The 27,291-nt window shown below is 44.8% G+C and overlaps 1 protein-coding gene across 2 annotated transcripts in view; it reads left to right on the plus strand.

Moving 5' to 3' along the window:
- The window catches only part of cep152 (centrosomal protein 152), a 110,328-nt gene that overhangs the window by 29,563 nt on the left and 53,474 nt on the right, over positions 1-27,291 (plus strand). For both annotated transcript variants that reach the window (XM_038813447.1, XM_038813448.1), the window contains 12 exons: positions 3,516-3,684; positions 5,866-6,006; positions 6,783-6,922; positions 11,594-11,794; positions 12,449-12,596; positions 12,943-13,034; positions 14,348-14,511; positions 21,363-21,570; positions 22,694-22,822; positions 22,935-23,065; positions 24,984-25,112; positions 26,948-27,083. In XM_038813447.1, the coding sequence (XP_038669375.1) occupies positions 3,516-3,684; positions 5,866-6,006; positions 6,783-6,922; positions 11,594-11,794; positions 12,449-12,596; positions 12,943-13,034; positions 14,348-14,511; positions 21,363-21,570; positions 22,694-22,822; positions 22,935-23,065; positions 24,984-25,112; positions 26,948-27,083 (1,788 nt within the window). The remainder of the gene's footprint in view (positions 1-3,515; positions 3,685-5,865; positions 6,007-6,782; positions 6,923-11,593; positions 11,795-12,448; positions 12,597-12,942; positions 13,035-14,347; positions 14,512-21,362; positions 21,571-22,693; positions 22,823-22,934; positions 23,066-24,983; positions 25,113-26,947; positions 27,084-27,291) is intronic.

Below are 27,291 nucleotides of genomic sequence, written 5' to 3' on the forward strand. Positions count from 1 at the left end.
TATCCCCCCGTCCTTCCTTTATCCCTCCCCCCGTCCTTCTTTCTGTCCCCCCCCCCCGTTGCCTTCTTTCCTGTCCTCACCCCCCCCCCCGTCCTTCTTTCCCCCCCCCCCCCGTCCTTCTTTTCCCCCCCCTCCCCCGTCCTCCTTTTCCTCTCCCCCCCCCCCCTTTTTTTTTTTTTACCCCCCCCCAGCACCGGCCATGGACGCCACAACATGCTGCCTCCGAAAACGCCAGCCGCTCACCTCCTCACTCTGCATCGTCAGCCAGTCGTGCAGGGGTGAGCCACGATGGCGTGGCCTGGACTTCGGCCCATCCGAGCCACTGAATAGCGGGGTGCCCTGAGAGTCACAAGACTTAGCACCTCGGGCGATTCTCCGGGAGGCGTGGCATTGGCCTCGACGACGCCGTTCTCGCCGGTTGGGAGAATGGCGGAACGGCGTCGGGCCCGTGTCGCGTGAAAATCCGCCGCGAACGGCGATTCTCCCAAACGGCGTGGCATGGGAGAATCCCGCCCATGGTGTCTATGTGGGTCTCACTCCCATAACCCAAAGATGTGCAGGGTAGGTGGATTGGCCATACTAAATTGCCCCTTCATTGGAAAAAATAATTGCGTACTCTAAATTTTAAAAAAAGGGATGGGAAACCAAATGCAAGTGTTATCACTATTGAAGAAAGTAAACTTGAATTGACCATGCCATAGCAATGCAGCAAAATAAAATTATTACAGTACAGGACAACCGATCAGAACTGTAGAAAAAAATAACTTGTAATAGACTTCTGGTAAATAAACTCTGCAAGTGTATATAATTTTAATTTGATTTTCGCATTTAAGCATCCATTTTATCAAAATCAAAATGTAATTTTCAGTTTATTTGAAAGGGAGCTGGTCATAAATGCATTGCTATAATTTGGTAAGCCTTGCTGATATAGTGGGCTGAGGTTTACGGCCCCTGGGGGATTGAGTTGGCTGGTGAGGAGGGGACTGTAAAACTCAGTGCACTGCCAATGGTGACATTCCTAGCTCTTACCTCCTTGGTCAACTGCAATTTTACAAGGGAGGTGGATTGCTTCCCTTAAATGGCCACTTAAGGGCCTCTTCTACCCATCGCCGCCGGGGTTTAATCCGTGGCAGGAGTGACTAGACGCTGAGTGGAATGTTAACTGTGGCGCTTTGTTCCTGACAGTGGAACAGGAAGTATATGCCAGTTCAGTTGTCTTGTTTTTTGCTTATGTTCTCACAATTACAATTAATATTTAAAATGCTGCCGGTGTACATGAGAAACCTGTGATCAAGTGGTGGGCGAAACTCTTCAGTGGTGAAACTTGCTATCAGCTAACAAGTTGGAGATGTGGGCAGACTATAAAAAGACCTAGTGGATATACAAGGGAGCTTGATATATAGTATATATCTTATGCTATAAAGTTCTCAGTGAATACACAGCCCCAGTAAACCAACAGGCTAACAGTGATTAGACACGCCCAATCAAGTGGTAGATGCCAGCTAACCAAACTTCTGTGGATTTCTCTACAATCACCACCCCCAGACAATTGTTACACTGTGAGCCAAGTGGCCTCATCGGACTCTGGTTCTACGCAAGTGTTTCAAGACTCTACTCTTAAAGACATGGCGTAGAATTTTCTTACAAACGATGCTTTCTTTGGTGAAGATCCACTTCCAGGATTTCCAACTCTCCTTTCAGTACTTCTCTGCCTTGAATTGCCATGTGCATTAAAGCTTCCACATAATCTCTCAAGTACTCAGTCACCCCACAGGCTGTGCCAAGGTCACCAACCTTAGGATTGCTTCAGATATCTGGGGCGGGATTCCCCAATGGGCGGCTAAGTGCCGACGCCGGAGTAAAAACGGGAGTGTTTTACTCTGTCGTCGGTGCCCGTTCCGGGACCCCATTCTGCGGTCCACAAGGGGCTAGGACAGCGTTTGAGCGGCCTCCGCCGTCCCAGCTGCCGATCCTGGCCTGACCCCAGCGCCGTGGGGTCCGCGCATGCGCAGTTGAGCTGGTGCCAAACTAGCGCATGCGCAGTGGCCGCCTTCCCCGCGGCGGCCCCAACGCCAAATGGCGCAGGGCTACAGGAGCCAGCGCGGAGGAAAGGAGACCGGGGGGCAGAAAGGCCCCGATTGTGGGCCAGGCCAGACCGCCCCCCCAAATAGGCCACACACGGACCCTTCAACGCCGAGGTCCCGCCGGTCCACAGCAGGTTAGAACGGCACCGGTGGGACTTTGCTTTTTGTTGACGGCCGCTCGGCCCGGAGAATCGGCAGACCGGAGAGTCGCCGCATACCCCGACAGCGCCACGCTGGTGCCGATTCTCCGCATTGCAGCGAATTGCGGCATGGCGCGATTCGCGCGGCGCCAATTCTCTGACCTGGCGGAGGGTCCGGAGAATTCCACCCCTGGTTTCGCGCTAGCCAACTTCACCAAGTCTGCACTTTTCTGCTCTGTTTTTAACTTCAATGAACACTACCTTGTTGAAATTTCAATTCCTTTGGCCCTTTGATCTCAGTCTTCCTGGGTCTCTTTTCGTTCTCTGCTTTCTAGAACTATTGTTCTTTATTTCTGGGACTTGTTTTCTTGCCATTGCTTCATTCTTCTTCTGGCAGAACTGTAGGAGCTGGGTTCAGTTAATACTGAACTCAAAAAAACTGTTCTAACTTAAAGGTGACCCCTGGTTGCTAAGCAATAACCCAGTCCCCCTCTGAGCTCTGTTTGCTTTTCACGTCATAAACACTCAAGTCACCATGCAAACGCAGTTTGAAATGAAACCAAAATCATATGTGCAAACATCTTTCTTTAACATGAGTCTAAAGTTTTAATGCTTTCATACACAGAAGCACTAAGTAAACTCACATCTAGTAAACTCAGTGCAGCACGGTAGCATGGTGGTTAGCATAAATGCTTCACAGCTCCAGGGTCCCAGGTTCGATTCCCGGCTGGGTCACTGTCTGTGCAGAGTCTGCACGTCCTCCCCGTGTGTGCGTGGGTTTCCTCCGGGTGCTCCGGTTTCCTCCCACAGTCTAAAGATGTGCGGGTTAGGTGGATTGGTCATGCTAAATTGCCCGTAGTGTCCTAAAAAGTAAGGTTAAGGGGGTTATTGGGTTACGGGTATAGGGTGGATACGTGGGTTTGAGTAGGGTGATCATGGCTCGGCACAACATCGAGGGCCGAAGGGCCTGTTCTGTGCTGTACTGTTCTATGTTCTATGTTATACCTTATTTCTAATATCCAACAGTACAAACATTGATCACTTAAAAACTATCTCTGTTTCCTTACCTTCCAACCTTTTGCTACATATATTATGGAAAAATAGTTATTTACGTGTGTACAAAGCTCTCTCTCACATTCTCCACTTGAACTGCAGTTGTTATTTCTGGCATTTTCTAAGTGCTTTAAATGCATCCAATTTTGTTCAGGTGTGGTCAAATTTGCACGCTGATCAGTTTTTATAATGAAAAAGTGTTGAGTGCTTAATTATTTTCCTTTTTTGCCGTCTGCAGCATTTTATTGCAAACGAGCATATTTCTAATGAAGCTATGGAACTATACAAAGTGAAGTATAACCCTTATCCAGCTACTCAACTACCTAATGGGCCTTTTGAAGCAGATGAAACAAGTTTGGACAGCAGATTTGAGCAAATGCAGAGCAAGTTCCTGGATAGTGGCGAAGGCAAGTAGTATTTTGATTTCATATTCTCTCTGTATTTTCTTTAGGGTATATCCAATATTGGCAGTTAGGTTTTTACAAATTAATTCAGAAACGGGCGATGAGGGGGAACTACTTGCGTGTTGAGACATGCAGGGATTTATTTATTTTACCCAACTCTGTGTTTTCTGTGAATGGTTAAGGGGAAAACAATTTGCCAAGAAACACCCAAAAGCCAGTTGTTTTACTGCCTTCATAGAGACTCTTGAAATATATTTATTTTCAATGGAATTGTACACTTACAGTAGTGTAACATTCAACCCATTAGCAGGTAGATCATCATCTTTGTTATAAAATAGAATCTTGTCAGCGACAAAAAAAAAGTACATGCTACTGACCTGGAAGAAAGCTTCCCAAAAGATCTAGCAAGCTCAGGTGAGGGTTTCTGCTTTCCTGATGGCAGTTTAAATTTTGTGCCAAGTCAAGGGGGGATGCTTTGCTTTTTAGCAGCAATAATATCAGCAAGCAATTTGGCAAGCAATCAACTTGAAGTATTCACCCACAGCAAATGTGGAAGTTAAAATTACTTAAACTTCACTTTTAACAGGCTTAAAAAATTAAATGACTATTTCGATTAGGGCAGAAGCTAAAATAAAGATGTTTTTTAAAATACATTTAGAATAGCCAATTATCTTTTCTAATTAAGGGGCAATCTAGTATGGCCAATCCACCTACCATGCACATCTTTGGGTTGTGGGGGTGAAACCCACGCCGACACGTGGTGAATGTACAAACTCCACACTGACAGTGACCCAGGGCCGGGATTGAAACAAGGTTGTCAGTGCCGTAGGCAGCAGTGCTAACTACTGCGCCACTGTGCCACCACATAAAGATGGATTTTTTAATGTTTTTTTTCTTAATCTTCAATTTTTTTAGTATTGTTGGGAAATCTGACATTCTACAATTATAAATTTGGCTTTTATGGCCAGTGTGGATATTTTGCAGTAATTATGAAGTTGGTATGTTGTTTAAAAACCCAGTTATAACTCGTTGAACAAGATGTAACTTTTTGCTTTTGCACAGAACAGCGTAGAATTAGAAGTTTTTGTCAAATTCTGATGGCACCGTTGATTGCAGTCTGGGAACCTCTATGTATTTTCTAAATTATTTTGTGGAATGTGGGCATTACACTGGGCCACTATTTATTGTGTACCTCTAATTGCCCTTGAGAAGGTGGTGGTGAGCTGCCTTCTGAAACCACTGCAGTCTGCATTGCTGTTAGGGAGTTCCAAGATTTTGTCCCAGAGACAATGAAGGAATGGCTGGGATGGCACAGTGGTTAGCATTGCTGCCTACGGCGCTGAGGACCCGGGTTTGAATCCCGGCCCTGGGTCACTCTCCGTGAGGAGTCTGCATGTTCTCCTCGTGTCTTCGTGTATTTCACCCCCACAACCCAAAAGATGTGCAGGATAGGTGGATTGGCCACACTAAATTGCCCCATTAATTAGAAAAAATAATTGGGTACTCTAAATTTTAAAAAAATGAAGGAATGAGGGCAGCACGGTGCTCCAGTTTCCTCCCACAAGTCCCGAAAGCCGTGCTTTTTAGGTGAATTGGACATTCTGAATTCTCCCTACATGTACCCGAACAGGAGTGTGACGACTAGAGGATTTTCACAGTAATTTCATTGCCGTGTTAATGCAAGTCTACTTGTGACAATAATAAAGATGATGTTGTTATTATTAGTAGTAGTATGCATAATACCTATTTTAGGCAGGTTGACGTGATGAACATTGTCAGATTTACAAATTTTATAAGGAAATTTTGGCGATTTAAGTAAAATTCCAGCATCTGCAGTATTTTGCTTTTGTATAAAATCTGTTGTTTAATTGTTTACTTGTGCTAAGTCCTTAGGCTTGCGATTGTCCCATTATCTTCTGTACTTGTGTTTTTCATGGCATTCGTAGCTGAGATATATCTTGTTACCCTATGAATATTTGTGCCAGAATAGCAACTGACATTTATTAAAGATAGAAATTTCCTGGAAAAATGTACAATACATTGCATTATTACTGAAGATATAATTATATATGGTAATTAATGAGCCTTATTGCAATCCATGAATTTGTAAAAATCCAAGAAACCCATTCAACTTTATCTGTCTTATTTATTTATAAATGTTAGAATATTATTTTTGTTCTGCAGCTTCTGCAGAAGCGCATCAGTTTGCCCAATTACAAATACTTTACAATGCACGAGGAAGGCAGTTGGAGGAAATGCAGCATAAACAGGAAGAGTTTGCTCGTGAGATCAGATATTTGAATCACCAGTTCGCCATGACTAAAGGTAATAGAGTAACCTTGTATTGCAACAGGTGTAAGTTATGATGTACTATTTTATTTAAGAGATTAAGTGACATTCTTAGTTAATTGGTGATACTCTGTTAATGGCTTTCATATTTTGTGGAAATGCATCATCTTGGCCTGTTCTTCCTGAAATAAATTTAAATTTGATCTTGCTTGCTACTAATCAGTTTTAGGTGCAATCAATATTTGCTACTTTTATTGCAAGAGTGCCATTTACTCAAAATGGGTGAAGAGAATGTTCCATGAGCAGTTTACATATTTGTGATGGAGGCACAAGTAAAATAGTACTTCTGTGAAATATTATAATGCAAGGCATATTTATAAAATAAGATTTTTGTGTGTGATATAAATTTGCAATCAATTAGTACTTATGAAGTGATATCACTGTTGTTTTTGAAGTAGCAGTAAATAAACTGGCCAGTTTTCATCTGGTAAGGTATGGCAAACCTTACCTTACAACAGTGACTGAAGCTGTTGTATTTTTTGTCAGTGGTGTTGGTGAAGGATAAATGTTGGCCAGGACACTGGAAAAATGTCAAACTCTTTAAATAGAACTATGGGAGCTATTTTGTTCACCAGAATAAGAACATCAATTTAACATCTCAAACACTTCCACAATAAGGCACAGACGCAAATAGATTATGTACCTTGGGGTTAAGCTTTACCATTTTTAGGTCAGTTTGCCACTAGTACTGTAAATTGTAATACAAGTAGCCAGGTAATAAAACATTTTCACTAAGTTATGCTGTTTTACAGGAGAAAAAGATGGCATTGCTATCAGTTGTCAGGAGTTGCAGAAGTTACTTCAAGATGCAAAAGAACAAGAAATTCACCTGGAAGGCCAAATTAAAGCATTGGAATCCAGGGTTCAAGATCTAAGTGCCAGCGAACAAGAGGCAAGCATAAAAGACTATTGGTTTTCCTTATAACCACAAATCTGTACACCTTCAGGCTTTCAAAATGAAATTTAGCACTTACTGCAGAGATCAAATCCAGTTAACTGAGTAATGAAAGCATTTTTTTTATGTAAAAGGAACATGTACTTTACCTCAAGGGACTCTGTTGTCAAATAATTTGGCATAAAAGCTTGACTCAATATTTATCCCGAGAAGCTAGTTCTAGAGAAGTATACAAGATGCCTGGGCACCTTGAGTTGTGAGAAACTTGGCCCATGCCGCTCATGAATCTGCCTTTTTCCTCTTTATGAATTCAGTTTGTTGCCCTAGAGGTATGCACTCCAACTGCTTGCCTTTTACATTTTATGCATCCAGATGATCGAGTATTCCTAGACACAACTAGAAAAATCTCCCCTGATGTTTAAAAGAATTCATTATTATGCAGTGATTATATGTAATAATACAATCATGCAGTCTGTCACAAACTCAATTATATAATTGCGTAAATGGGATTCCTTGATTTGTTTTGAATACTGTATGAGCTATCTATACAGCTGAAAAGTGCAAAATGATTTAATTCTATTGTGTAAAGGATCAGCTTTGCTTAATTAGAAGCATTGTCATTAATGTATCGCTCCACGATTTGAACACCTCTGGCGCGATTCTCCGCTCCCCATGCCGGGTGGGAGAATCGCGGGAGGGCCGCTCTGGCACCCCCCGCGATTCTCCCATTCCCCCCCAAAATGGCATGTCGCGTTTTGCGGCACGCCGCTCGGAGAATCGGCGCTCGCCATTTTTCCCGGCGATTCTCCGGCCCGCATGAGCCGAGCGGCCTGACGACCCTGACGGGTTCACGCTGGCGGCAACCACACCTAGTCACTGCCGGCGTGAACATCGCACGACAGGTAAGTGTGGGCCTGTGGGGGGCGGGGAGAGGATTGAGCACCACGGGTGTGCTCGTTAGGTGACTGGCCCGCGATCGGTGCCCACCGATCGTCGAGCCAGTGTCTCTTTTTTTTTTTTTAATAATTTTTATTGGAATTTTTTACAGAAAATATAACAAGTATAGCAAAAAGCAGTAATATGCAACTAACAGCCCCATAACACCCACAATTCCCCCCATACCGTAACATCACATGTATCACATTCCCCCACCCCCCCCCCCCCCAAACAAGAGAACTTAACCATAAATTAAAATTAGATAAATCAAATTTAAATAAAATAAGCCAACATAATCAACGTGTCCCCCCCCCCCGGGTTGCTGCTGCTACTGTCCCAGTACCCTATCGTTGAGCCAGAAAGTCGAGGAAAGGCTGCCACCGTTTAAAGAACCCTTGCACCGATCCTCTCCGGGCGAATTTAACCTTCTCAAGCTTAATGAAGCCCGCCATGTCATTGATCCAGGTCTCCACGCTTGGGGGCCTCGCGTCCTTCCACTGTAGCAAAATCCTTCGCCGGGCTACTAGGGACGCAAAGGCCAGCACACCGGCCTCTTTCGCCTCCTGCACTCCCGGCTCTACCCCAACCCCAAAGATCGCGAGTCCCCATCCTGGCTTGACCCTGGATCCCACCACCCTTGACACCGTCCTCGCCACCCCCTTCCAGAACTCCTCCAATGCTGGGCATGCCCAGAACATATGGGCATGGTTCGCTGGACTCCCCGAGCACCTGGCACACCTATCTTCACCCCCAAAGAACCTACTCATCCTCGTCCCAGTCATGTGGGCCCTATGCAGCACCTTGAATTGGATGAGGCTAAGCCGCGCACACGAGGAGGAAGAATTTACCCTCTCCAGGGCATCAGCCCATGTCCCGTCTTCGATCTGTTCCCCCAGTTCCCCCTCCCACTTCGTTTTCAGCTCCTCTACTGACGCCTCTTCCACCTCCTGCATAAGCTTGTAGATATCGGATATCTTCCCCTCCCCGACCCAGACCCCCGAGAGCACCCTGTCACTCACCCCCTTCGCGGGGAGCGCAGGGAATCCCTCCACCTGCCGTCTAGCAAATGCCTTTACCTGCAGATATCTAAACATGTTTCCCGGCGGGAGCCCAAATTTCTCCTCCAACTCCCCCAGGCTCGCAAACCTTCCGTCGATAAACAGGTCCTTGAGCTGTCTAATGCCCGCTCTATACCATCCCCGAAATCCCCCATCCATGTTCCCCGGGACGAACCTATGGTTCCCCCTTAACGGAGCCTCCATCGAGCCCCCCACTTCTCCCCTATGTCGCCTCCACTGCCCCCAAATCTTGAGGGTAGCCGCCACCACCGGACTCGTGGTATACCTCGTGGGAGGGAGCGGCCACGACGCCGTTACCAGGGCCCCCAGGCTTGTATCCCCACAGGACACTCTCTCCATCCGTTTCAATACTGCCCCCTCCCCCTCCATCACCCACTTACGCACCATCGACACGTTGGCCGCCCAGTAGTACCCCGAGAGGTTGGGCAACGCCAGCCCCCCCCCCCCATCCCTACTCCGCTCCAAGAAGACCCTCTTCACCCTCGGGGTGCCATGCGCCCAAACAAATCCCATGATGCTGCTGGTCACCCTTTTTAAAAAAGGCCCTAGGGATAAAGATGGGCAAGCACTGGAAGAGGAACAAGAACCTCGGGAGAACCGTCATTTTGACGGATTGCACTCTGCCCGCCAGCGATAACGGCACCATGTCCCACCTTTTAAATTCCTCCTCCATCTGTTCCACTAGTCTGGTGAAGTTAAGCTTATGAAGAGCCCCCCAACTCCTGGCCACCTGCACCCCCAGGTACCTGAAACTCTTCACTGCCCTCCTGAAGGGGAGCCTCCCAGAGCCAGCGTCTCTAAGAGACGCACTCTTCCCCCTCTGCCGCCCCGGAAGATCAAGCCGCCACGTCTTGTCAGGCAGCGGAGGGGAAGACGGCAACCGTGCATGTGCGGGTCGGAGCCGCGTCATTCTAACGTCACTTAGGCGCCGCCGGCCGCGTCATTCTCGCCCGGCGGCCGGGTTTCACGCAACGCAGCTCCTAGCCCCCCGGGGGAGAATAGGGGCGAGGAGCGGCCTCCGACGCCGGAGTGAAACACTCCGGGTTTCACTCCGGCGTCAGCCGTTGCGGAGAATTTCACCTCTAGTGAGGGAGTACTACATTGTCTAAAATTGCCTTTTAGAAGGGACGTTAGGCTATGCCATGTTCACGTGGATGTCAAAACTTCCATGACACTGTTGAAAGAGAAGGCAATTCGAGCAACCTAATTATCCAGTTTTTTAAAAAAATCAGTTTATTATCTATTAATTTCATTGCTGCTTACCAGATTCTTTTATTGCAAAGTGACTATTCCTTTTGCCTACGTGACAATAACATCTACGCTCCTTTCACATACATGGCAATCATGTCTATACCACATGGTAGTTAATTGTTCCCTGGTGCATTTTCCATGGCAATGCCTCTACCGATCAATCAGCATTCTTCTCTTGTAGTATAAACTGTTCTCTTTGCTACTGGTATTCTTGTGAAGTGTCCTGATCATTACATGATGAAAGGTTTTGACGGCTCTCAGTAACAAAATAAACATTTGGGCAGAAGTGAGATTATTGTGGAAACTGAAATATCATAAACTTGTGTTAAAAGCCAGGGTAGTGGAAACAATTCTCCCAATATAGATTTGTTTTTCAGAATTAGAACAACTGTTCAGCAGCCAGGACGCTGTTTAAAATCCCAGTTATTGTTCTTTCGTGATACTTGACTTTTTCTGGGATTTTTAACATGGATATTTGGATTGTAACTGGAGAGGTTCTTGTCACTTCTATGGTCACAGTTGATTGTGGACTGTGGGGTGTTCCACAGCACCATTTGTGGAGAAGCATAGAATCATATGCAGCAATTTGGATTTCTGCATTTGTCCTTGTGTGGTTCCAGGCGTTGCTCTTAATTTCCGAGGAATGATGATGGCACATGCTGACAGCATCATTGCTGCCACTGTAAATCCAGGCAACTTAATGGTGTGAAGATAAATGTAAATGGTCTCCTTTTTTCTCCAATTTCTCAATCATTATAAGGTAGTCCTTGCAAAACTTTGTATTTTTAATTTAATTCTTTTGAGTGAAAGTTGTTACTGCTAGAGTGGAACATTTTTCATTGAATAAGTATAGCATTGCTAGATTCAGAGAAAAATCTTCTCCGCCCTATTTTGTGCCACAGTTCAACGTCTGGACACCAGCCTTTACTGCACTAGTAAGAATTGTCTTTCAATTTCCTATTCAAACTTGCCTTTCTCAGGCTTTTCTAGGTGAGATAGCCAACTAATGGTAATTATTGGGCAATTTTGTTGTACTCCACTGCCTACAAGAAACTGGATTGAGTTGGAAGAAATCCATTCTACATGGGACCCTTGCACTGGGCAGATAGATGCTGACAAGTCTGGGTTGAGCCACAGTTCTGCAGCTGAAAATTCTTGACCCACAGTGCCACTCTATGTACATTACATTTTGGAAATACTTTGTAAGCTTTTAAGTATTTACTGATTTTGCCTGCACTTGATGGTCCTTACTAGAAGATTGACAGGCTAGAGTAGAAGAGTTTGAACTTTTACTTCCCCACAGAAACATATTGTCTCAACAGAATTTAACTTGATTTCTATGAATCTGAATCATTATTCCATACTCAGTTTAATTGTACATGTTTGTGGGATTTCTGTGCAGGCATTGAAGAACCAAAAGATTGCTGAGGCTGCCATGGAAAGTATGAAACAGCAACTATCTGAGCTCTGTCGCTCAGAATCTCTCACTCGTGCCAGAGAGCAGCATGAAACAGTCATTAATGCACTTAAACAAAAGCATGAGAAATCAGTCTTAGTAATGCAGCAGACGCTTGATGCAACTGGTATTATCTTGGAAGAACAGGTTAGAATCCGGCATCTTTGATTATGAGTTGTATTATTTTTTTATACTGCATTGATACGGCAATTATTGTACTGCTGGATGTAGCTATTGGCTGGTTAAACATATATTTTTCGGAATAATATGTACATGTAATTGCATAGACCAATTGGAGGAAACATATTCCAGTGTGGGTCCTAGGGCAAAATAAGAGGCTATAATGGCAAACCTGAGTTATGTCAACTAAAGCACAGTGAAATCTTTGTATTTAATTTCTAAAGATTGCATTATTCTTTTTTAAAATAAATTTAGAGTACCCAATTCATTTTTTCCAATTAAGGGGCAATTTAGCGTGGCCAATCCTAGCCTGCATATCTTTGGGTTGTGGGGGTGAAAGCCACGCAAACACGAGCAGTGACCCAGAACCAGGATTGAACCTGGGACCTCGGGGCTGTGAGGCCACAGTGCTAACCCACTGCGCCACCGTGATGCCCTTAAAGATTCCATTATTCTTGAAAAGTTTTTTAAAATTGTTTTAAACAAGTAAATTTTGTACATGCTGTGCTTGCAGCTCTGTGTATTGTGTAAGTCACTTGCACCGATAAAATGCAAAGTGGCAAATAAGCTTGTTTCTTAATCCCCTTTTTCTTTTTCCTCATCCCCTTCCTCTTCTGTCAGAAAGACAATTCTAAGCGATTTGAAGAACAGGTTAAACAGTTGCAAAGACAACAGGAAGAAACCAAATTAGAGAAAGCAGAAATAATTAATGGGCTGACGAAAAGTTTAGAAGCAAGTCAGCAGCAATGCAGAGACTTACTGCAAACAGGTTAGGAATCTAAATGTATCATTAAAGTTGCATTGTATTTTTTTCTTATGAAGGCATTTATCTTCCTTTCTAACAGCGGGAACTTTTGATGATTTGTTTCTAACAAGGCCGCATTTCCCAGTCAGCATGTCCAACAGGGAAAAATATAATTACTTTATTATCACAAGTATTGCCATGCCTGATGCAGAAGTGGATGGACTTTGTTCGGGATAGCTAAGCCTCAAAGCTCAGACATTTTTTTACTTGGTGCCACTATAACCTTGTCGAACCCAACCTCAAAGCTCATGATAAGAGTAAATAATTGCTCAGTGTTAAATTCCAGCACCAAAAAATGTGTGTTTTTCAGGGTCAATGCAGGAGATCACACAACTTCGGATCCAACTTCAGCAACTTCAGTCTGCCAAGATCATCAGTGACAGCATGAACAAGGCTTTACAGGTTATTACTTTATAAGTATGAGTATTGATGTGATGCTTTCTAGATCACTTATAATTTCATAAGTTCATAAGAAACAGGAGCAGAAATATGCTATTTGGCCCATTGTTTCTGCTCTGCCATTCAATCATGGCTGATCTCATCCTGACTTTAACTCTACCATGCTGCCCTTCAATCCATTACCAATTTTAAAAATCTGTCTAACTCCTCCAATTTACTCACTGTCCCAGCATCCACTGCACTCTGGGGGTGGCGAATTCCACAGATTCACAACCCTTTGGGAGAAGTAGTTTCTCCTCAACTCTATTTTAAATTTGCTACCTCTTATCCTCTTGTTCTCGAATGTCCGACAAGAGGAACCATCCACTCCACGTCTACTTTATCCATACCTTTTTATCATCTTGTATACCTCAATTTTACCACCGCTCATTCTTCTAAACTCTGGAGTATAGGCCTAAACTGCTCAATTTTCATACAACAAACTCCTCATCTCTCGAATCAACCTAGTGAACCTCCTCTGAACTGTCTCCAATGCCACTACATCTTTCCTCAAATAAGGTTAATGTTATTGATTACCGCTCTGTGTAAGCTTTTATGACAGTAGTATTAATTTGGTTTTCTATGTTTGATGAAATTAAATGAAATTTCAGGAAATGAAGGGTTGAAGGAATTGATGGAAAAAAGGATGATACAAGTAAAAATATAAAGAAAGGAGGACGGCATGTGGCACAGTGGTTAGCACTGGGACTGCGGCGGTGAGGACCCGGGTTCGAATCCCGCCCCTGGGTCACTGGCCGTGTGGAGTTTGCACATTCTCCTCATATCTGAATGGGTTTTACCCCCACAACCCAAAAGATGTGCAGGTTAGATGGATTGGCCATGCTAAATTGCCCCTTAATTGGAAAAAATAAAATTGGGTACTCTAAATTTAGGGGGAAAAAATGTAACAAAATGAATAACATGGGGAAATCTGTTTCTGACAATGGTACTTGTTTTTTTTGACTTGGGCACTTAATTGAATAGCCCACTGGGCTCTACTTTGGCTTGAAAACCTGGCAAGAACACATTACTTTTGTTCGCTGGACTTTTTATACAACTGGAACTTTGAAACATAACTTCCTGATATACAATTTGAGCTAAAATGTTTTTTGCTCTTGTGAAATATACCAAATTTTAATTAACCATTTGTTTTACTTCTGCCTTGGACCTACATCCTTCCACTTTGCCTACATTAGCCCCTTCAAAGCAATGTGGGAGTTTCTCTCCCCATATTCTGTAAATTGAAGTAACGTAGCTTAGTTATCTTTTTGTTTTAGGAAGAGCTGGCTGACTTGAAGGAACAGATTACTCTTTATGAATCTGCTGCTAAGATTAATCATTTTACTAAAGATGTGCAGGGAGAATTGGAACTTCCATTATCAGATTCTTACATGGACCTTGGTATCAAGAATGGGAACAGGAAAATTCCCAGCTTCCAAAGGTACAAATTGCAATGAACATTATTTATAGCAATTGTGAAGTGCTTATTGCAGTCACTGTACTTTGTTATCCATTTTTAAAATCTTTCTCCATGGTATCTTGCAAAATCCTTATTTTCTTTCCTCTGAAGTATTAATTGTGTTATGGAGTGTGACAATGTAAAGCTATGATATTTGTTGAACGTGGTTATTTGCCCCTTTTGTGATGGTGCATCTGTTTGACAGCCTAACTTGTGTTATGAAGTCAACAAGTTGCCATAGGCTTCTAACTAATAGTCTGTAAAATTTGGTTCCTCAAAGCCTGTATCTCTGGTGCCATAGGTGCCCTTTTAGCTCAGTAATAGCATTTCAACGTACGGACAAGGGACAGGTGTAGGCCATTCAGTCCCTCAAACTTGCTCTGCCATTTTGCCTCATTTATTTTAAATGGACGACCCCTTATTTTTAAACAGTGACCCCTCGTTTAGATTCTCTCACAACAGGAAACATTCTCTCTACACCCATCCTGTCAAGCTCTCTTGGGATCTTATGTTCTAATCAAGCCGCCTGTTCCTGCAGTAAATATAAGCCTAACCTGTCCAACCTTTCCTCATCAATCCTCCCATTTCAGGTATTAGTCTGGTAAGTCTTTGAACTGCTTCAATGCCTTTATATCCTTGCTGTACCAATACTGTACACAGTTGTCCAAATGTGGTGTCACTAGTGCCCTGTACAACTGATGAATGACCTCCCTATATTTGTACTCCATTCCCTTTGCAATAACTGATAACATTCTATTAGTTTTCCCAATTACTTGCTGTAACTGCATATTAACTTTTTGCAATTCAGGATACCTCGATCCCTCTGCATTTCATGAACTCTACAATCTTTCACCATTTAGATAATATGCTTTTTTTATTCTTCCTGCCAAAATGGAAAATTTCACATTTTCTCACAATATACTCCATTTGCTAGATCTTTGCCTACTCACTCAATCTTTATATGTAGTTTTGTAGCCTCCATGTGTCCACTTAACAACATATATTCCTGACTATTTTTGTGTCATCAGCAAATTTGGAAACCATCCCTGCCCTTTGTATCAAGGAAGCATTTGATGTGTGGCATCAAGGAGTCCGAGTAAAATTGAAGTCAATGGAACTAGTGGGGTAGAGGCCCCAGGAGATGAAATGCTCCAATGTCCAGAGTCATAACTAGCACTAAGAAAAGATGGTTGTAGGAGATGAAAACTTCAGCAGGAGTCTCTAGCCCCTCTCGCCTTCAGCTGCGTTGCATTGACCTTGCCGCCATCATAAGAGAAGAAGTAGCATGTTCAATCAAATTGATTTGATTGCCCAATCCATCTCACAAACCAGCCTCCCATCCATTGATTCTGTTCACAGTTCCACTGCCTCTGAAAGACAGCCAGCATAATTAAGGACCCCACGCACCCCAGACATACTCTCTTCCACCTTCTTCCATCAGGAAAAAGATACAAAGGGCGGAATTCTCCGACCCCCCCCTGCAGGGTCGGGGAATTGCCCGGGGCCTTCGTAAATCCCGCCGTGGCCGGAATTCTCCGCCACCCGGGAATCGGCGGGGGTGGGAATCGCGCCCCGCCAGTCGGCGGGCCCCCGCGGCGATTCTCTGGCCCGCGAGGGGCCGAAGTCCCACCGCTGTCAGGCCTCTCCCGCCGACGTGGTTTAAACCACCTCTGGTGCCAGCGGGAGCGGGCCCCGGGGTCCTGGGGGGGGGGGGGGGGGGGGGGGGGGGGGGGGCGATCAGACCCTGGGGGGTGCCCCCACGGTGGCTTGGCCCGTGATCAGAGCCCGCAATCGGCGGACGGGCCTGTGCCGTGGGGGCACTCTTTTTCTTCCGCCGCCGCCACGACCTCCACCATGGCAGAGGCGGAAGAGACCCCCTCCACCGCGCATGCGCGGTGGTGACGTCAGTGGCCGCTGACGCTCCGGCGCATGTGCGACTCACGCCAACCGGCGAAGGCCTTTTGGCCAGCCCCGATGCCGGTCGATGATTGCAGAGTGTTCGAGTCCATTTAGAAATTCTCATGCCAAAGTAGCTTATGCCTGCATGCAGCAAGACATGGACTGATAAGTGGCGAATAAAATTAATGTTACACAATGCAAGGTAATTACCATCTTGAGCAAGAGAGCCTAACCAACTCCCCTTGACATGCAACTGCATTGCAAGACCGGAATTCCCAGAACCCAGGAGGCCACCAGAAATCTTTTTTAAGTTTGTTTATTAGACTGTTTTCATAATACAAACCAGAACAAAAGAATCAAAAAAATCACAAGCATATATGAAAGTTTTTTTTAAAAAACACCAACACATCATTAACTTAAATACTAAAACTAATCTATACCCTCTAACAATTGACGATGTGTTCAACAGGCAGCCACAAACAAACCATATCAGCCACTGGGGTCGGCTATAATCCGAGAGGAGAAAAACTAACTATTTTATTAATTAAAATTGTCGTACCCCTGGCCTTGTCATCGAAAACAGAATGAAAAACCTCCCCAACCCACCCTTTGCATAGCCTGGTCTGATCCCTGACACGTAAATGGATCTCCTACAAGAAAACAACATCTGAGTTTATGCTCTTGAGATGGGTAAATGCCCTCGCCGTTTCCACTGGGCCATTCAGATCTCTAACGTTCCAAGTGACCAAGCAGATTGAAGGTCTCCCACCACTCCTTAATCCGGAGTCAGCCATTCCCACCAAGAGCGATCAACCAACGGGCACTGAAAGGATAAAGCAAAAAGATGGCCTCCAAGCCAAGTCTGAAGACTGGAAAAGGAAAACCAACAGACACTGCAGACTACCCCCCACCCCTACCAAAAAGCCATCACCATTGAATGTAACCACACTCAAAACCAAATAAAAGCAATGCAAGCAAAAACTTGTCCTAAAACTAAAACCTACATTTAACAAAACCAAAGAAAGAAAAATCTAATGTGCTGCAACAAACCCTCACAACTACTCCTGTTAACTAACTCTTCAGTTAGCAGGAGACTCTAACTGGAGAATAATAAATAAAATTTTAAAATATCCAAACTCCATTTAACTTGCGTACTCCACTAGCGATGAAATGTCATGCCAAACAACAGCGTTGAAAAAATAAAGGAAATCGTATATTAATGTAAAGAACAAAACCCCACACAGTGGAGAACCTCAAAGGCAATAAGGACACACTCCCAACAATAAATACAAACAATTCAACATGTCTGTCGACAGAGCCATGAACCAAATTACTTAGCGCCTTTTAACAAAAATTTGTCTCCACTCTTGTACAGGGGAAACTTCACTCCATTAAACGCAGCTCCTTTTTTCTTCGCTAACTCTGCGCTCATGTCCTGTTAAAGCCTAATGGGCCTTCCCACTTGCAATCGAGATGTTCCCATGCCCAATTGCAGAACCCTCTTTTTTTTTAAACTGTGGAATCTTATGATCACGACATGCGGTGAATTTTCAGAACTAGACTTCAGTTAAAGTGAACAGTAGACCTGGTTTAATTCAGGCGGGGTTGCGAATCCACCCTCGCCCACCATTTTGAGGAACAGATCCGAGAAATATTCCGTGGGGTTATAGCCCTCTATCTACTCCGGCAACCCCACAATCTGGATGTTCTGCCTCCTAGACCTGTATTCCACGTCATTTACCTTGGCTCTTAATGACTTATTGATTTCAGCCACTGAAGTCTGATCAGACTCCAGAGCGGCAATCCGATCACTGCGGTCCGATAAAGGGACCTCCATGCTCTTAATCGTAATTCCATAGACTTTGACAGCCTTACTAGTTTGACAGCCTTACCAGCCTTATTTTCCAGAACACCACGAATGGGGGCCAAGGCCTTTTTTCTGATCTTTTAAGAAATTCCGATTTGTCTATGTTTCTCTAACTCTTTCGTCAAAATACTAGTGCGCCTCGGCCATTAGTGGAGTGGACGGAGAGAAAGAAACTGACTCTGCCATCTTGCTTCCCATTGAGCCCAGAGAGGCTTCAGACTCCATCTGCCCAGAATTTTTTTAGCTTTGTTTTTTCTGGGCATCTCAGCAGAGACTCTACCCCGATAACTAAGTTTCCAAGGAATAAACGACCGCTGGCACCAAGAAAAAGGGCAAAAAAGATCAGTTCCCCAGTGGGAGTTACCTCATGTGCGTCTTCCCCTTCCATTGTGCCACCAAAAATTCCGGCCACCAGAAACCTAACTGGACTGGCCTCAGGGCTATAAAAACAAAAGTGCTGAAAAAACCAAGGCCAGGCAGCAGCTGTGGAGAGAGAACCCGAGCCAGCATTTCAAATCCAAGATGGAGTTGAGTCAAAAAAAAGTCATGTTGGATTTGAAACATTGATTAGGTTTCTCTCTCCACAGATGCTGCCAGACCTGACAACCTTTGTGCTTTCATTTCCAATTTCCAGCATCTGCAGGATTTTGCTTATATCTTGCCACATTGATGCTGTGGCTAAAGGATCAGCCCAAAAACTGGGTATATGTGGTGAGTGAACTTTAAAATTCTTTTCACCATCTACAAAGCACAGGTCAGGTCTGATGCAATATATTCCATTTGCCTGGATGAAATTTCCAGCTGCACTCAACTCTACAGCATCCAAGACAAAACAGCCCAATTGATTGAGACCCAGTCCATCACCTTAAACGTTCGTTCCCTTCACCAATGGCACACTTTTGACGGTTGGCTCTCTAAGGCATGTTCTGATTTGGAAACACACTGCTGATCAAAATTGGTAATTCCCTACCTAACAGCACTGTAATTTACATGACATGGACTGCAATGGACCCAAGATGACTCATTATCAAATTCTCACGGGCAGTTTTTTTTAAATTTAGTGTACCCAATTAATTTTTTTCCAATTAAGGGGCAATTTAGCATGTTCAATCCACCTACCTTGCACATCTTTGAGTTGTGGGCGCGTAACCCACACAAACACGGGGAGAATGTGCAAACTCCACACAAACAGTGACCCAGAGCCGGGATCGAACCTGGGCCCTGAGGCAACAGGGCTAACCCACTGCGCCACCGTGCTGCCCGTTCTCAAGGACAGTTAAGGGTGGCTCATGAATGACTTGGCAGTTACGGCGGCATTCCATAAACAAATGAGATATTTTCATAGTGCGGTTGCTGTTCTTTTTCTCTCTCCATTTCCCCCCACCCCCCCCAACATTTTCTGCCACTGTCTCAACAATGACCAGTCCAGTGAGGGCAGAGACCCTCTATTGATGCAGCCCACGCTTCATCCCTGTCGGTGAGATTTTGCTGTCTCCAGTTATATGCCACCTTGCCTTGTACAAGAGAGGAGATGGCGTAGTGTGTCAGTGAGTTTGTGCCATCTGGTGGATGGTTGAATTAGAACAAAGAACAAAGAAAATTACAGCACAGGAACAGGCCCTTCGGCCCTCCCAGCCTGCGCCGATCCAGATCCTTTATCTAAACCTGTCTCCTATTTTCCAAGGTCTACTTCCCTCTGTTCCCGCCCATTCATATACCTGTCTAGATGCATCTTAAATGATGCTATCGTGCCCGCCTCTACCACCTCCACTGGTAAAGCATTCCAGGCACCCACCACCCTCTGCGTAAAAAACTTTCCACGCACATCTCCCTTAAACTTTCCCCCCCTCACCTTGAAATCGTGACCCCTTGTAACTGACACCCCCACTCTTGGGAAAAGCTTGTTGCTATCCACCCTGTCCATACCTCATAATTGTGTATGAAAGCTGAGCTGTGGACATGAGCTTTGTGGCAGTACTAAGTGTATGAGGGTGAGAAGAAGCTATGAATGGACGGTATGATTCCTGGTTATGAAATGGAAATGAAAATGAAAATCGCTTATTGTCACGAGTAGGCTTCAATGAAGTTACTGTGAAAAGCCCCTAGTCGCCACATTCCGGCGCCTGTCCGGGGAGGCTGGTACGGGAATCGAACCGTGCTGCTAGCCTGCTTTAAAAGCCAGCGATTTAGCCGCGTGAGCTAAACCAGCCCCTTATTAGAGACTTCATTGGTGAATGATGGACACAGAGCAGTGTTTGAGGCTAGTCGTGCAGAGAGTGGAATATGGCATTTGCAAAAACATTTCCTAGCACTGACCACTTGTGTGAGGGCCTTTAAATGTTGTGTAGCATATCATCCAGATCTTTTGGATCTCGACTCTAGCATCAGCTGCTATAGCTACCTGGTCTCACTGCCTTCATAGTATAGTGTCTTGGGGTCCTGGTCCCCAGATTATCTTCTGAGACCCAATTTAGTGTCGGATAGACATGGAGCATGTTCTCAACCCCTTTTTCTCCCATTTGTTCCTCTTCCTACTCGAGCTCTCTTTGACGAAGAATTCCAGAAACTACTGCAATTAGAACCCATCTCCCCTTTAAGAGGTGCTGGTTGGTTTTAAGGGGTGTTGGCTTTGTAACATGGATCATCTGCTGAGATGCACAGCCATTCAACAGCACATTTAGTGCTGGCAGGGTATTACCAAACAGGAGAAATTTGGAGTGCTGTTTGCACTGGAAGCATCGTGCCTGGGTTCATTGCATGCCACGATCCCTGTTCCTGTTTTCAGGAGCTGTCAAATAATGCTCCCCTATGCTCTTTATTCTGTCTTCAGTGACTGGAAGTTGGGGAGTAAAAGCAGAGATTGACCTGTTTGAAGTGGCTCCTTGGGTTCTAGTAGCCATTGTGGAGGTAGATTTAATTTCAGTGAAGGCTGAGGTCGATAATCCGAATGTAAGTCCTTAGGTTTGAAACTTCTGGCTATGAGATTTGGTCTAGCCTCTCAAGATACCTAGGGCTGGGATTCTTTTTAAAACTTACCTATCTTCTCTGCTTCTACCCCTTCTCGAAGCACAATGCGGCAAGATGGTTCAGATAAGTTGTCTAAGGATGAGATGATAATGGAACTAAAGACTGAGCTGGAACGATCACTAAGCAGCATCAGAACAAAACGTCATCAAGTGACTCAACTTCAAAATGAAACTAAAGAATGTCAAAAACAAATAGCTGAGCTAAAGGAGCAGTTACAAAATACTGAAAGAATGGCAAGAAGTCATGAGGTCAGCTATACAGTTAATTATTTTAAATGTTATGTTTTATAAAGTAGTATTGAAAATAAATCCTTCATTTAATTTAGTTGACCTACTTGTAACACAGTGAAAATGTAACACAATGGGGAAAAATGTAATTGCTTCAATCCACTGACCATCAGCTAAGTGCATTAACACTTTTGTGACTAAATGTAAACGTTGAATAACATTTAAATTGTTTTGCCATTAGTTCATAAAAGGGATAGATGTCCCCAATGTACTGAATATTTTGTGAGCTCAGTTGTGGCAGGAGACTCCCTGGAGGACAATGGAAACATTTGAGATTCCTGAACGCAAGTGGTCAAATGTCCCCTCTGGCTCGCGGAAGCCTCTGGCTTGTAACCTACCAAAATTGAGACGGTTCATTAGGGAAGGCATCAAACCATTGAGAGATTTAATCGGAAACTTGCAGGGGCGAAGTCGAGGCATCGGAGCAAATGTGTATACCTCTTCAAAAGCTCATCTACCCAGGTGGGGCAATGGGTTTAGCTCTACTGCCTCACGACGCCGAGGTCCCAGGTTCGAACCCGGCTCTGGGTCACTGTCTGTGTGGAGTTTGCACATTCTCCCCCTGTCTGCGTGGGTTTTGCCCCCACAATCCAAAGATGTGCAGAGTAGGTGGATTGGCCAAGCTAAATTGCCCCTTAATTGGAAACAAATTAGTTGGGTACTCTAAATTTATTTTTAAAAAGCTCATCTACCCAACTCCTCAGTACAACCTGCCCCACATGTGGCAGAGTCTGCAGATCACGCATTGCACTTATTGGTCATCTTTGAACCTGTTAAACCAGAGTGGAAGCAAGTCATCGTCAAACCTAAGGGACTATCTGAAAAGAGGCAGATGTCTATACATACTTGGCATGTGCTGATTTCTTGTGACTACTTGAATTATTTATCTTTTTTGTCAGTTTTAGAGAAGCTCACTCTAACTCTCTATTCTCGTGCTTCTGTGCCATCAGCTGGCCTTCGTTGCTGTGACTTCAATTGGATGTACAACTTAATTGTAAAATGTTAATGTATTCAAAGTGTGTTCTTTTTAATTTTCTATTTTCCAAATCAAGCTACAAAATTTAATTTATTTCTGTGCATTCAGGTGAGAGCCAACACATTAGAAAAGCAGCTGGAAGTCGTAGGACCTTGCTCGTCTACCCCTGAAAAGGTTCTCCGAGAAGAAGTTGGGAAGCTCCAATGCAGGATGCAGGCTCTAATTAAAGAAATTGAGGTGAAAATGTAATTCTAGCTCAAAATGTAACTTCAATGGGTACACAACCAGATTATTGCATTTCTTGATTTAATCTGTACTTTAAAAGTAAAGTTTCTGCTTTCTTGTTTAGGATAAACAGCAGCAGATTGAAAAACTAACTGATAGCGAGAAACAATTTAAAGAAGCAAACCAGGAGTTATACAATGAAATGCGTCAAATGATTCAAAACTTTGACCAGGATAAGCAAGAGGCCATTGACAGGTACAATGTAAAGCTATTAATTGAATGAAGTGGACATTGGCATACAAAATGAAAGCTTTTTAGGGCAGCACGGTGGCGCAGTGGGTTAGCCCTGCTGCCTCATGGTGTCGAGGTCCCAGGTTCGATCCTGGCTCTGGGGCACTGTCCGTGTGGAGTTTGTACATTCTCCCCATGTTTGCGTGGGTTTCGCCCCCACAACCCAAAGATGTGCAAGGTAGGTGGATTGAACACACTAAATTGCCCTTTAATTGGAAAAAAATTAATTGGGTACATTAAATTTATAAGAAAAAAAAAGAAAGCTTTTTTAAAAAAAACTTTTTTTATTACTAACTTGTATCAAAGCTGGTAACAACAAGTAAACACTCCAGGAAACATAATTCCCAACAATCAACTATACAGTCTACAGATTTTTCTGTATTTTCACACCCCCTCTCCCCATCATCACCCCCACCCCGCGACAAATAGCTCCTCAAACACGGTCGCAAACATCCCCCACCTTTTCTCAAACTCCCCCGGTGAGCCCCTTAACTCATACTTTATCTTCAGGAAGTCTTGCAGGTCACCCAACTATGCTGCTACCCCCGGTGGCGATGCTGACCGCCACGCCAGGAAAATTAGACGCCGTGGAATCAGAGCGGTGAAGGCCACGACACAGCAGCGTTAGCACCGACATCCCTTCCACCCTAAAATGCCTCCTCAGCTGATTCCATATCTTCACTGTGGACTGCACCACTGGGCTCCCTGAATACCTACTTGGAGCAATTGGCAATGCTGCCGTCACCATAGCCTTCAAACTAGATCCCTTACAAGATTCCTCCTCCATCCTAACCCACTCTACCCCTTCTGCTTCCCACCACCGCTGCACCTTGTCCACATTCGCCGCCCAATAATAATGAAGCAAGTTCGGCACCCCCGCTGCCAATGCCTCTGTAGCAGGGTCCTCGCCCATACGAAGTCCAAGATGATCATATCCACTTTCCGAAAAAAGGCCTTTGGTATAAAGATCGGGAGAGTCTGAAAGATAAACAAGAACCTCGGCAGAATATTCATTTTCAATGTTTCAATTTCATTTTTGGACCCTCCCTGCCAACATTAAGTGCAGTGTATCCCACCTCCTAAGATCCTCCCTGGCCTCATCCACCAGGTTAAGTTCCACCTATGGATCCCTGTCCATTTCCTCGCTGAGTGAATCCCCAAATACCTAATCCTGTCCCTCGCTACTGTAAATGGCACCCCCCCCTTAAATTAGCCCGCTGTGCCAGCTCATTCACCGGGTATACCTCGCTTTTCCCTATATTCAGCTTGTACCCCGAGAACCCTCCAGACCTCTCCTACAGGCCCATAATCCTTCCCATACTCTCCAACAGATCCGCAACATACAGCAAGAGGTCATCGGCATAGAGCGACACCCGATGCTCCCTATGTCCCCATATTATCCCCTGGCACTATGCCGACCCCTATGAGCCATTGCCAGTGGCTCAATGGCCAGCGCAAACAGCAGCGGTGACAGCGGGCACCCCTACAAGATGAAAGCATTTAATAGTTACTTCACACTGCCGCCTCACGGTGATGAGGTCCCAGGTTCGATCCCGGCTCTGGGTCCCTGTCTGTGTGGAGTTTGCACATTCTCCACGTGTTTGCATGGGTTTCACCCCCACAACCCAAAGATGTGCAGGGTAGGTGGATTGGCCACACTAAATTGTCCTTTATTTGGAAGAAATTAATTGGGTACTCTAAAAGAAATTTTATAAAGAGGGAAATAAAATTCAAAAAGGTTAATAGTGTAGATCAATTACAAAAGTAGATGAGAGACTTTGTGCATCTGTCTAATGCATTAAAAGTTTTACATTGATGTGAGTGGTAACAGAAAAAACATGTTCTTCTATGCTTGCTTCTTTTATGTGATGCATCGCTGCAGATGTGAGCGAATTCACCAGCAACATCATGAAGATTCCAAATGTCGACTTCAGCATGATCTGCAGGAGCAGCACGAATTAGAGAAAGCTCAACTGACTGAGTTTTATAAACAACAGATCACACAAGTAAAGTGAGTTTGTTATAGAATTGACTCTGTAAAGTCTTTGTCTAAATATCTAAATTAGGACTTTGTCAAATGTTGTTAAGTTTTACAAACGCAGGGCGGTACATGGCTCAGTGGCTAGCACTGTAGCCTGCGGTGCTGAGGACCCGGGTTCGAATCCCGGCCCTGGGTCACTGTCCGTGTGGAGTTTGCACATTCTGCCCTTCTCTGTGTAGGTTTCACCCCCACAACCTAAAGATATGTAGGTTAGGTGGATTGGCCACACTAAATTGCCCCTTTAAATAAAAAGACCAGTGTTATCCGATAGAATATGTTAATTAATCACAAGTGTGGCTATGGCAGTACATTTTAATCACTTGCATTAATTTTAGTGAAAAGTGCTTTACATACTCTGACACAATACAGGTAAATGTACTGCACCAGCAATGGCCTCTTGCTTATCCTGGTGAAAGTCTTGTAACCAAGCATTCAATGATCAAAAGACAAATGCACACACTGCCTCGATCATGCCATTTTGGAACTCGCTGTTTGAGATGCACATACAAACACCATCCAAATAGGAGTATTGAGATCGACGGTGTTATTGCATTTTTCATTTGCTATCACTCCTAGACAAATAAGAAAAGTGGACAAATAACAAATAACATACATTCATACTAGCTCATTCTGATTTGTGTCAGAGCCACATGGTAGCATAGTGGTTAGCACAATTGGGCAACACTGTCACACAGTGGTTAGCACAATTGCTTCACAGCTCCAGGGTTCCAGGTTCTATTCCCAGCTTGGGTCACTGTCTGTGCGGAGTCTCCCCGTGCGTGGGTTTCCTCCAGGTGCTCCAGTTTCCTCCCACAGTCCAAAGATGTGGGGCGGAATTCTCCGCTCCCCACGCGGCGTGGGAGAATCGCGGGAGAGACTCCCGACATTTTGTACGCCCCCCTGGCGCCCCAGCGATTATCCTCTTTCTCTCCCCCCCCCCCCCCCCCCCCCCCGTTTCACCACGGCAGCAACCACACCTGGTCGCTGCATTCGTGAAACGGGCGGCAGATGCCCGTTTGGAGCATCATGGGGCCCGATTGGCACGGGAGCACCACGACTGTGCTCGGGAGGGGACAGGCCCACGATTGGTGCCCACCGATCGTCGGGCCAGCGTCCAAAATGGACGTACTCTTTCCCCTCCGCCGCCCGGCAAGATCAAGCCACCACGTCTTGTCGGGCAGGTGAGGAGAAAGACGGCCACTGCGCATATGCGGTTCGCGCCGTCTGCGCGATGGAGTCATCCGCGCATGCGCGGGTTGGAACCGGCAACCCGCGCATGCGCGGATGACCTCACAAATGCGCCGTTTTGAGCGTCATTTCTGGCGCGACAAGGTCGCGGCCGGGAAAGACGGAGGCCCGCTCCTAGCCCCCCCGGGTGGGGGTGAATTAGGTGCGGGGAGCGGGCCCCGAGGCCGTCGTGAACCTTGGCCAATTTCACGACAGCCATCCCGATTTTTATCGGGAGTGGAGAATACCACCCGTGCAGTTTACGTGGATTCGCCATGCTAAATTGCCCTTGGTGTCCAAAATTGCCCTTATTGTTGGGTGGGATTAATGGGTTCTGGGGATAGGGTGGAGGTGTGGGCTTGGGTAGGGTGCTCTTTCCAAGAGCCAGTGCAGACTCAATGGGCTGAATGGCCTCCTTCTGCACTGTAAATTCTATGAAATTCTGTATAATACACCTAGAACTGGGTGTGGGTAGTTTGGTGACGAATGAAATGATACAATTCCATCATACCTTCTTGGAATTCAGTATTATTTTTCTGGACCAATATTTTCCCCTAAATCCTTTTTTCTTGCATTAGTAATCACTTGGAGCAACTGAATCAAGAGATGTCTGCAGTGCAGGAGTGCTACATTACCATTTGTAAAGAAAAGGACTCCTTGGAGAGCAAATTTAAAGAAGAAATATCTCTCAAGTTATCAACAGCTGAGCAGGAAGTTAGTACTGAATATAAAAAAATGTTTATCATTCGTGTTCAGTGGATGTTTTCGATGTCATAATTTGGGGTGGGAGAACGCAAGTTGCCTATTCATTTTGTATTATGTAATATTCCTCATCTTACTTTTACATTGTACAAGCCTCATACTAGTACCACTAGTTCTTAACTCCAGGTCATGTCCAACTGCCTGAATGGTGAATGTAAAA

Source organism: Scyliorhinus canicula, chromosome 12 (genome assembly GCF_902713615.1).
Source record: "Scyliorhinus canicula chromosome 12, sScyCan1.1, whole genome shotgun sequence".
Classification (NCBI taxonomy): Eukaryota; Metazoa; Chordata; class Chondrichthyes; order Carcharhiniformes; family Scyliorhinidae; genus Scyliorhinus; species Scyliorhinus canicula.